This window comes from Branchiostoma lanceolatum, chromosome 9 (assembly GCF_035083965.1).
Source record: "Branchiostoma lanceolatum isolate klBraLanc5 chromosome 9, klBraLanc5.hap2, whole genome shotgun sequence".
NCBI classification, from domain to species: Eukaryota; Metazoa; Chordata; class Leptocardii; order Amphioxiformes; family Branchiostomatidae; genus Branchiostoma; species Branchiostoma lanceolatum.
In genome coordinates, this window is record NC_089730.1 from 17660695 (window position 1) to 17670987 (window position 10293).

At 40.4% G+C, this 10293-nt stretch overlaps 1 protein-coding gene and 1 long non-coding RNA gene across 2 annotated transcripts; both read left to right on the forward strand.

Moving 5' to 3' along the window:
* Window positions 1-2387: 2387 nt before the first annotated feature.
* Window positions 2388-8499, forward strand: LOC136442635 (chitin synthase chs-2-like). The gene is made up of 8 exons (XM_066439580.1): window positions 2388-2547; window positions 2812-2949; window positions 3531-3648; window positions 6967-7082; window positions 7568-7676; window positions 7878-8060; window positions 8242-8320; window positions 8484-8499. Exons 1-8 carry the CDS (start codon window positions 2392-2394, stop codon window positions 8497-8499), a joined length of 915 nt encoding a protein of 304 aa, XP_066295677.1. The 5' UTR covers window positions 2388-2391.
* Window positions 8500-8576: 77 nt separating this feature from the next.
* LOC136441377 (uncharacterized) lies at window positions 8577-9946 on the forward strand. Its single transcript, XR_010756875.1, has 3 exons — window positions 8577-8679; window positions 8975-9065; window positions 9598-9946. It is a non-coding gene; the product is annotated as an uncharacterized lncRNA (long non-coding RNA).
* The last annotated feature ends 347 nt before the right edge of the window (window positions 9947-10293 follow it).

A 10293-nucleotide genomic window follows, 5' to 3' on the forward strand; every position in this document is an offset into this window, starting at 1 on the left:
CAAGTACTGAAATAAACAATCAAGCTACATATCAATATCCATACCAATGCATTGTGTTTGTAAATGATAGAGCAAAAAATTAAAGTTAATGAACAATAGTGCTAAAAACGTTGTTAAAGAAACATAATGTTAATGGTTATAGTATTACAAAGACTAACCCATGTACCAAACAGCATCACGATCATCACCCAATTCAACCAAAGCTTGCGAAAACAGTTTGCACTCACAGTCTCAACAAAAACTAAAGGACCCTTTGATCTATGATAACTGGCCAAACACACAAAACATGTTGTCATCAGAAACCTGATTCATTACTTATTCTATAATATAGATTTTTGAACTTAACTTTCTGTCAGTCTTTTGTAAAATGTTCCTGGATTGTGAAAATAACGTACATGCAAACAATTGAACGCGCACAACTTAAACAATGCCTCATCCATGGGGCTAATAATGAACCTGAAAGAAGATTGGTTAAAGTAGAAGTCATTCACCTTGCTGTCTTCCAGCTAATTACAGTCCCCTGGGAATGTCATCTGGTGCAATCTTGAATGACGAAATCACCGCGTCGTCGCCGAAGAAGGGGATGTTGAACTTTGACCGGAATGGTCCACATCGTGCAAGGTTAAACGGGTTGACATGTTGGAAACCGGATGAAAGTGACGCCAAGCCGTACATAATGGTACATTTGTAAATTTGAAAAGTTTTCATTTAGTGCACATTTATTTCCAAAGCTCAAGATATAATTTACAATAGAATATTACTGACGTGACGAGTGCAGAGAAGACCAAAAGCATTTATAAACGTTTGACCTAATTAAAATGTCACATCTACTGAACCTTATTCTCTTCTTCCTTTACAAAGCTTGATTTTGGTGAACCGATGTCTGTGACAGGACTGTTGGTGCAAATGGAACAGAGTGTACATGTGTCTCGACTTCAACTTCGTTACGTGGAATCTTCTGATGGACTAAAAAGAAGGGACACACTGCGGCTCGGAGAGGATGAATGGACTAGATACAGAGACACACCGAATGGGCCCGTTAAGGTATTTTCATATGCAATGGTTGTTATCATTGCGTAGGAATCATAGTTTCCGTATTCTAGGAGAGTAATTGTGACAAGTGGTTATGTTTCAAAACATTTGTATTATTCCAGACACGTGTATTTAAGTACATCAAATGACATAGTTCTGAGCGCTTTAAGTATCTTGTTGACTTTGATGCCACTAATAAGGGCATACAGTGAACTGATGTAAGCTTATTCTTTTCTGTTGGTTATGTCAATCTAGAATTTCACCGTTTCACCAGCTCGTAACCAAAAACCAGTGACAGTTCTTCTAAAGCAACCCATCAAGACTCGCTTTCTTCGGATCTATCCGACAAGGTGTCACGGCATGAGATTTGAGGTCCTTGGACACCCTCTCAGTAGGTCTTAGACTACCATTTTTTAAATGTTTAAGTATGCAGTTGACGATGAGTTACGATGTTGCTTGAAACTGGGGTGATGGTCATGTAGAGCACGTCATAGATAAAATGCAATGGAAAAAACGACATTTTTAACTTTTCTTGTAGGCTGAGTTCATCTAAACTCTCTTAGAGCTAAAAGTTTGAATACATTTCACCTACGTTAGACAGTTTGATGCATTTGAAGCAACACAAATTTAATTGTGTGTGTTGTTTTATCCTTCCGATAAATAGATCCAGTTACAATCTAGTTTCATGGACATCTGTTACATGTATATTAATGATTATGTGCTATACTATGGTCATACTTTGTAAAGACACATTCAGTTTAAACATCACTTCCAAGGTGATAGGCTTGCAAACACCTACATCCTGATGACGGACGGGGATGTCAAGTTTAAGTCCGAGGCCGCGAGGTCTTTACTGGACATCACCGCCCACGACCCAGCCGTCGGCGCGGTGTGTGCTCGTACCCACCCGATAGGGTTCGGACCTGTGGCATGGTATCAGATTTTCGACTACGCTATCGCCCACTGGCTCGGAAAGGTAAGGTTTGTCTTTGTTATATGTAGTTTATTTAGGTCGTATAAAATAGTGTATTTGTAGCCTTTGGATGGATAGAGGATTAGTTCGCAAATCCATGTATTTGAAAAGTTCATATTTGTATAGCCAAAGGACCTAGTTAGAATATGATTAACCGTTTACACTCTCCCCTTCAGTATGTGTTACAATGATAGATTGAACAATATTAAAACGTTTTTTACAATACAAGTGGATCCGTGGGCATATTTATGTCTTTACGCAAAGATTACCTAAACAGGACGGAATATTCTATTAATTTCTACGAAAGGCTTCGGAATCATGGTTCAAACCGACATCAAGTAGAAATTGTTTCATCCCATTTCTTTTCTAAACAGACGGCTGACAACATGATGGGAACCGTTTTATGCTGTCCTGGATGTTTCTCTGTCTATCGGGCAAATGCAGTCAGGGATGGACTACCCGAGTACTCTACTCACGTCAAGGAGGCCAATGACTTCCTTGTCAAGGATATGGGAGAGGACAGATGGTTCTGTACACTGCTGGTGAGATGTTACTACAAGCTCTCTTACAACTTTTGTTTACAACAAATGCCGATACAGAAACAAAGTGGATACCGACGTCAATGATGATGTTGGTGATGATTATGATTATAATAATGATGATGACGATGACACCATTTACTCAATATTTTTTATCACCTTTCTTGTCCGCCTCTAGAATATCTTTCTTTCGAATTATGGAATAATTTTTCTGTTGGCCACGAATAATGTGTTAATAAGAAATAGTTTTGTATTGGTACACGTCAGGTTAAGAACGGATGGGCTCTAGAGTATTCAGCGATGACTGAAGATTCTACATACTGCCCCGAGACATTTGAGGAGTTGTTCAAACAGCGTCGACGCTGGCTACTCTCAGGCCTTGTTAACCCTGTCCTCATCATTCAGGTGTTGTTGCATAGCTTTTGAAATATACAATTTTCATTGTATAGCCGATAAACTACCCTTTTCTGTATTATAACGTTGGTCTAATACATACAAGACTGGGTTGCTTGGCTTGACCCAGTCACAGTAATATCAACTCATACTCACCGATACGTGTGTCAGGTTCGTTGTACATGCCTGGTGTGTGGCTCTTCTCAAACACGGGACCATTGCTCAAACGAAGAAGATATGTTTTCAACACTTTTCCAAGGTCAAACCATGATGTCCTTTTCAATAACAGAGCTTCTCTATTTATGAACCGTAACAAGAAGACTGCCAGTGCCAACAATTCAAAATGTTGCTCAAGTAATAGCATACCATAAAGCTCTTTTTCACGGTATCTGATATGCAGAAAAATCTCCCGGTTTTTGACACGCTAGTCAGTCGTTTTGTTGTGGCAGTTTTGTCGTTAAGGTTTTCCAACTTTTCTCACAAATAGTAAGGCAGCAAGGCATTGCCCTTTATCATTAGCGTCGCTACGTATATGCAAATGATCAATAACCAGCATTATATATATATCTAACGTATTTTGTCTTTGTCAACAGATTTGGAAGACGATTGTACGAAACAACCCCAACTTTTCACGACTCTTCCTACTCTACCAGATACTACTGCTCTTTTCCTTCATCGTCACCCCTGGAACCTGCCTTATACTTGTCGCAGGTATGTTTGAACACGACCATCACGGGAATCCCACATGGTGGCATAAGAACACACAACTGGTCGGATAGCTGCAAATGCAATGTCATTATGTATTTATATTGCAACTGATTAAACTTTCCTTTTTTTTAAATCGCAGCGTGAGTTCCCGAAATGGTCACTATGTTCACTGTGACGTCATCTCAGTTATGGTTGGCCTCATTAAAATGCTATCATTAATCACCTCACCTCACCAATCCCTTGACCTCTTCTTGGGTCGTTGGGGCACCATGAATATGTCCTCCACCATCCTTCTCCACCTCACTCTATCCTCTGCCACTCTCACTGCTGCCGCCAAGCTTAATCCTGTCCACTCTTTAATGTTGTCCTCCCAACGTTTTCTTTGCCTTCCTCTCTTTCGGCTGCCTGGGACTGTCCCTTGTAGTATGGTTTTTGCAAGACCTGCCGATCTTACCACATGGCCGAACCATCTTAGCTTGTGCTTCTTTACAATTACCAAGAGGCTGTCGTTTTGTCCGACGGCTAGGGCTACTCTGTTGTAGATTTCCTTGTTCGAAACACGGTCACGGTGTGTTGCCCGGTATTTTTCGGTAACATCTTGTTTCCATTACAAGAATCCTTCTCTGTAGGTCAGCAGTAAGTGTCCAGGTTTCGCAACCATACAAATAAATTGACAGAGTTAGGGAGCGCATAAGATTGATTTTGGAACGTAGACAGATGTTCTTATCTTTCCATATGGTGTTGAGTCTAGCTAGTGCGGCGATTGTCTGTGCAGTAATTGCTAGGATTTCGGGGTTGGATCCTTCATCGGATATGATTGAACCAAGATATTCAAACTTCTTCACTGTCTCTAGACTTGTTTCGCCAAGTTTGATTGTGGCACTGAGACCGCGAGTATTGTTTGTCATTGTTTTTGTCTTTTCGCCGCTGATTTCCATGCCAAAGGCTGTGGATGCATTGTCAAGACGTTCTGTCAAATTTACCAGCTCTTCCTCTTTCCCAGCTAACCCGTCAATATCATCAGCAAAACGTAAGTTTGTCACCTGTCTGCCGCCTATTGTAACAGTGCCTTCAAAGTTCTCTAGGGCCTCATCCATAATTCTCTCTAAGAATATATTAAAAAGTGTCGGGGAGAGAATACAGCCCTGGCGCACACCAACTGTTGTACGAAACCATCTCCCAACACTGCCATTTAGGAGGACTGCACTTGTCGCTTTGTTGTATAGGCTTTCAATCGACTTGACCAAGTTTTCATTTATGTTGTACTTCTTCATGGTTGCCCATAGTGCCTCTTGCCACACACGATCAAACGCCTTTTTAAAGTCTATGAATATGTGGTATAGGTCTTTCTGATGTTGTAAGTGTTTTTCACATATTAGCCTCAAGTTGAATATTTCTTCAGTCGTGCTTCTGCCAGGTCTAAATCCTGCTTGTTCCTTCTTAATAATGGTCTCGGCTACTGGTTTCAGTCTGTTTAGGATGACTCGTAGCATAACTTTGTTGGGGTGGCTTATCAAACTTATGGTACGGTAATTCTGACACATTTGTAGGTTCCCCTTTTTTGGCAACGTAATGATCAGGGAGCGTGTCCATGGGGTTGGCCATTCCCCTGTTTTCCAAATGGTGTTGCAAATGGAGGTGAGCACTGTGATCATGGCTTCTCCTCCAGCCTGTATTAGTTCTGCTGGTATGTTGTCAGGACCGGGGGACTTACCAGGTTTGAGAGACTTAACCGCATTTTCCTCCTTCAATATGGGATGGGAGTCTAACTCAAAGTCTGCCTGAGGGTAATCCAACATTGATGGATCTACTTTCAGTTTATAGTTGTATAGTTCTTCGCAATATTCTGTCCATCTATTCAGGATATCTACTTCTTCTGTGAGACAATTACTCGTTTTACTGTGTATGTTGTTAGGTCTTGAGCTCTCTTTACTGTGGTGAGTTCTTTAACCACTTCATATGCTTTTTTGTGTTGTTATGGTTTAGGTTGGTTTGGATTTCAGTGCCTTACTTGCCTTTTTCATTCCTATTTTTACTCTGTACTTCTGAGCTCCTTCTGGGTTGCTCTTTTCCCTTTTCAGTTCACGTCTTTTGTCACAGAGTTCAAGAATTTCAGCAGTTACCCAGGGTTTCTCGGGGCGCTGGTGTTTCCCAAGGGTCTCCTTGGCAGTTTGTAATATTGCTGTATTGAACTTTTCTATGGTTTCCTCTAGGTTCTCATTTTCGTTCCAACCTAAGATTGTCAGTGGTGCAAACCTCCCTCCAATTTTAGCTTGGAACCTTTATAACAGGGTCTTTAAGTTTGTCCAAGTCAAATCGAAGTCCGGTGAATTCCTGCTTCCTGGCCGTTGTTAGACGCATTCTGAATGTCATCATAACCAGGTCATCCATAACTGTGTCCAGAATGTCCCTGTGGACCAAAAAACCAACTCCTTCTAAGTGGTTGTCCTGTCTACCGCTGTAATAGAGCGTATGCCCTTCGTCAGTTGTACTTTCACCCATATGTTTCCATCTTGTTTCACATACTCCTAGAACGTTCCAGTGGTATCTGTCCATTTCATGGGCTAACTCTTCGAGTTTACCATCCGGACGCAATGTTCTAGTATTCCATGTGCCTCTGACAACATCATCTCTTGCACGGAGTTTCTTGTCTAGACCACCAGTAGTTGGCTTATCACCTGGGGTGCAGCAACAGGCGCGGTCCTTTTTAGTCCGGGGGACGACCGAGCCGGCATGGAAGTTGCATCATGGTGAGTCTTGGGCATTTGGCCTGGTGGTGCCCATCTCCTCTCCAGGCCGTTGGCCACAGTCGACATCCTCCGTGACTCAGTGGGTCGCCTTGGCCCTGGACACTTGACCCGTTGAGCTCGTCGCTTAGAGCCCCTCTGCCCTGGCCGTTGACTTCCTGAGAAGTTCCTCCGCCCAGTGATACAGTGTCAGTACCACCCCCACACGTGGTTTAGCCCGCCTGCTGAAGTGGTGTACCGGGGTGTAGCGCTTGGAGCCAGCACGTGAGAGATTAGAGGATAGGTGAGGTCCAGTGGTGCCTGTCCACCCTACTGATGTTGGTCGGGTGCAGCAGACAGGCAGCCAAAGGTGCAGACCAGGGTACGATGTGCATGCCCACGGTAAGAACCATGGTTCGGTGTGCAAACCCGAGGTACTGACCCCTACCCAGAGCCCCCTACACCCCAATATCATTGTTATGGAACAGAATTAGAAAATTCTTTATTTTCGTGTTATACTGTCTACAATCCGTCATCGTCGCCAGGGTCAGTTCTGACATGTTAAAATTTGACATTAATCTGATACATTATGCAGGGGGTTTGGAATTCGCTTTTGGGATGAGCCTTGAGATATCCATGATTGTGCTGAGTATAGCAGCAGTTTCCTACGGTGCCGCATGTCTCTACACGCCACGGGATTCACAGCTGAGGGTAAGCAATCTAAACACCAAATTAAAAAAACAATTTGTCATAATACAACCTGTTTCTGTTTAAAATTCACGAGCACATAAGAAAACAGTGTTGTCAGAATCAAATGGTACGCGGTGTCACCGGAAATAATGAACTGCATTTGTTTCTAAGTAAGAGGAAGTACGAATGAAAAAAAATGTAACTATGAGAATGGAAAGTCATGATGCACAAAAGCCATGAAATCATAAAAACATTAGACAAAATATAATGCTTATATTGAAATTCAAATTCAAATGTTAGAGAGACTGTACTAAGATAGTAGAATAGACAGCAATAAACTTTTAGAATAAGTATGTTTTAGGACACACTACTATTGTGTTATACAAATGACTTTGTTGCATTCATTTGTAAACAACCTGGGTATCGTGATCAATCCTGTTTACCGTTTAACGCTCAAATTGATAATCTAAGTAGTTTGTGTGAATTATATTTTGCTTCCGACACAGGTTGCAAAGATACTGGCTGCTGCTTTCTCTGTTGTGATGTTTGCAGTTGCTTTGGGCAGCTCCATCGCCGTATTCCAAGACCTCCACCTTCAACTTACAGACGGAACAGGTTAATATGTGAACCACTATGCCACGGATCCCCAAATAAAGAAACACATTAGATAAGTAACTATAGTGCAGTTTTCATATCCCTATGTAAACAGGACTGCATCATAAAAGTTTTATAACACTCTGTCCAACCGCCAAATCTGTACATGACATTGAATATAAGCACTACGGCTAACTCTTACTTTTTTCTTTAATCTGCCAGGAACCCCTTCTGTTGATATCCTCATCATTTTTAGCTTCGTTGGAATCTACATCGTGACGGCCATGTTTCATCCATCGGAATTTTCCTGCCTGTTTTACGGTGTCCTGTACTTACTGTGTCTGCCGACGACTTGCGTTCTGCTGCCCATCTACAGTATCTGCAATCTTAATGACAGGAGCTGGGGTAAGTCACTTCGTTTTGGACGCGTAACATAACAGCACCGGTCTGCCAGGCAGCTGCGATCAAAAGCTTTGTTATTTGGATGATGTAAAAAATGTGACCAAACAGAAAGCTAACATTATGAGCATTACTTAGTCATCAATCTTCATCATGAAGTAACGTGATGTTGTCTTTTCTCAAAAAGGTACACGCGAGACTACAAATACAGACAAAGGGGACTCTGACGCCGATGGTTTAAGCATAGATGCTGACACACGTATACGGTTAGTTCAAAGTTTCCTTTACACATCACAATTACATTGTATGCTGAACATAACGACGGTATTTTCTTCATTTAACTAATAATTACTATGTCTTATTTTATTTCCACTGTTGTATTTCATGATCGGTATAACTCCAACAAATTTGAATTTCATATTGGTTCAGTATTCACCTCTGCTAAGCATCTTGTCAGCACGACAAAGTAATATGCAGTACAGAGCTACTGTGGAGGTTGTAATTTACATTTATTTTATGCACAGGGTTTCCTGCCAAGACCAGGGAGAAGAACAAACTGACAACACCATAAATGATTCTGATACACCGACAGAGGGACAGGAAAACAATGGTCAACAAATATCTGGTAACCTTATGCCTCTAAACGCATTTTACATAATAATCAATGAATTAATCATTCAATCAATCAATAAATCATTCAATCAACCAATTTAATTCCCAAATACACCATTACTTTTTTTTTACATATAGTATTGAATTTAATCATACTAAATATGGATATTTTATAACTTAATACTTGCCATAGTTATATTGGTATTTAGTGTTTTAACATGTATTCATAAAATATTGTCACCGCGAATTGAGGCCAGAATTAAATTGAAAAAGTACAATACTTGATCAGTGTTTTCTGTGTTGAACAGAAGCTGATCTGAACATTGAAAGAAACGGGTTGGCCAAGTCGAAGTACAAAGACAACGCGGGTGAAACTGATGGCCGTCACCTGGAACACAGGTAGTGTTTTTGGGGGGAACATTGTCTTTCGTGACGCAATAAGCTGGTGTGTTGCGCCTGATTGCGGTTGTACCAGCTATAAAGATACAGATACAGAATCAAAGAACGTGTAATTTGTAGAAAACATGTAGCTCCTATACATTCGTCAAGTGGCAGTTATTATAATGAGCAAAAACAGTTTTTTTTGTACGAGGTTAACGACGCCTTATACAATTAAAACTGTACAGTTATAACATAATCAAACAAATCCAAACATCACAGATGAAATGGCTACGATGTAATCTTCTATAGAGTTTTTTCTGCATTTCTTGCTACTGAAGACCTTCATCATAGTGAAAATATATATATATAGATATCTATATCTTTGAATATGAAATTGCCTGCAAAGTTACAGTTAAACAGCAGAGACAGAAAAATTAGAGTCGCATTGCCACCATCAGTCGGTTGCATTCTTCATTATAGACTACTCGAGAATATATGTTTTGTTTATTGATCAAGTAAATTGAGCGTGGTTTCGGTTTACATTTTGCAGTTTCTGGGAGCGTCTGGTTGAAGAAATCTTACGACCAAATGATGACAGAGATGAACAAGTCAACACCCAGGACCTTAAAGACAAGCTTTCGCAGCTTCGCAGCTTTTGGGTTGTTGCCTTTTCCGCTGCTAATGCAATGTGGGTGGTTATAATCCTCGTGCTGAAGTCTTACACAACAATGGAGGTGATTACAACATTATTGGTTAGCCCAAAGAAGTTTGACGAAGACTGCTTGTAGCCTAACAACAATGATAGCTTTGTCTTCAATATCTGATAATTAGAAAGGATAGATTCTTAATTTTCATTTGATCGAATTTACATTAAAACGCTGAAGCAGGGCTCAAACACGATGTTTGCAAATTTTTCTCTTCTGAAAAGAATTAGGTTGTCAGTCAGAGTTAAATACTCTTATTTATGATTTTGTCCATTTTGTTCCAATTAATAGAAACTAATAAATAAAAAAAGATTGATTCTTGAAATGTAATATAGGGAGGAGAAAAGCATCTGTCAGTCTATAACATGTTTATGATTGTTGCTGTCATAAGCATCATTGCCGTTACTTGAAGACGTTTAATTGAAGGGGGGTTGCATAAACTTAATCATTCAGTGACACGTTTGTACATAGAATATGCAAAATAGATATGATCTATTATACTACGTAAGCTAGGCTTTAGATCTTTAACCATTAAGCGTTAT

Bases quoted from the DNA above. Each gene is read 5' to 3' on its own strand.
- LOC136442635 (XM_066439580.1), top strand. From the start codon at position 2,392: ATGATGGGAACCGTTTTATGCTGTCCTGGATGTTTCTCTGTCTATCGG. The intron at 7,677-7,877 runs GTTAATATGTGA...TTAATCTGCCAG, and splicing joins TCAACTTACAGACGGAACAG to GAACCCCTTCTGTTGATATC. The intron at 8,061-8,241 runs GTAAGTCACTTC...TTTCTCAAAAAG, and splicing joins TCTTAATGACAGGAGCTGGG to GTACACGCGAGACTACAAAT.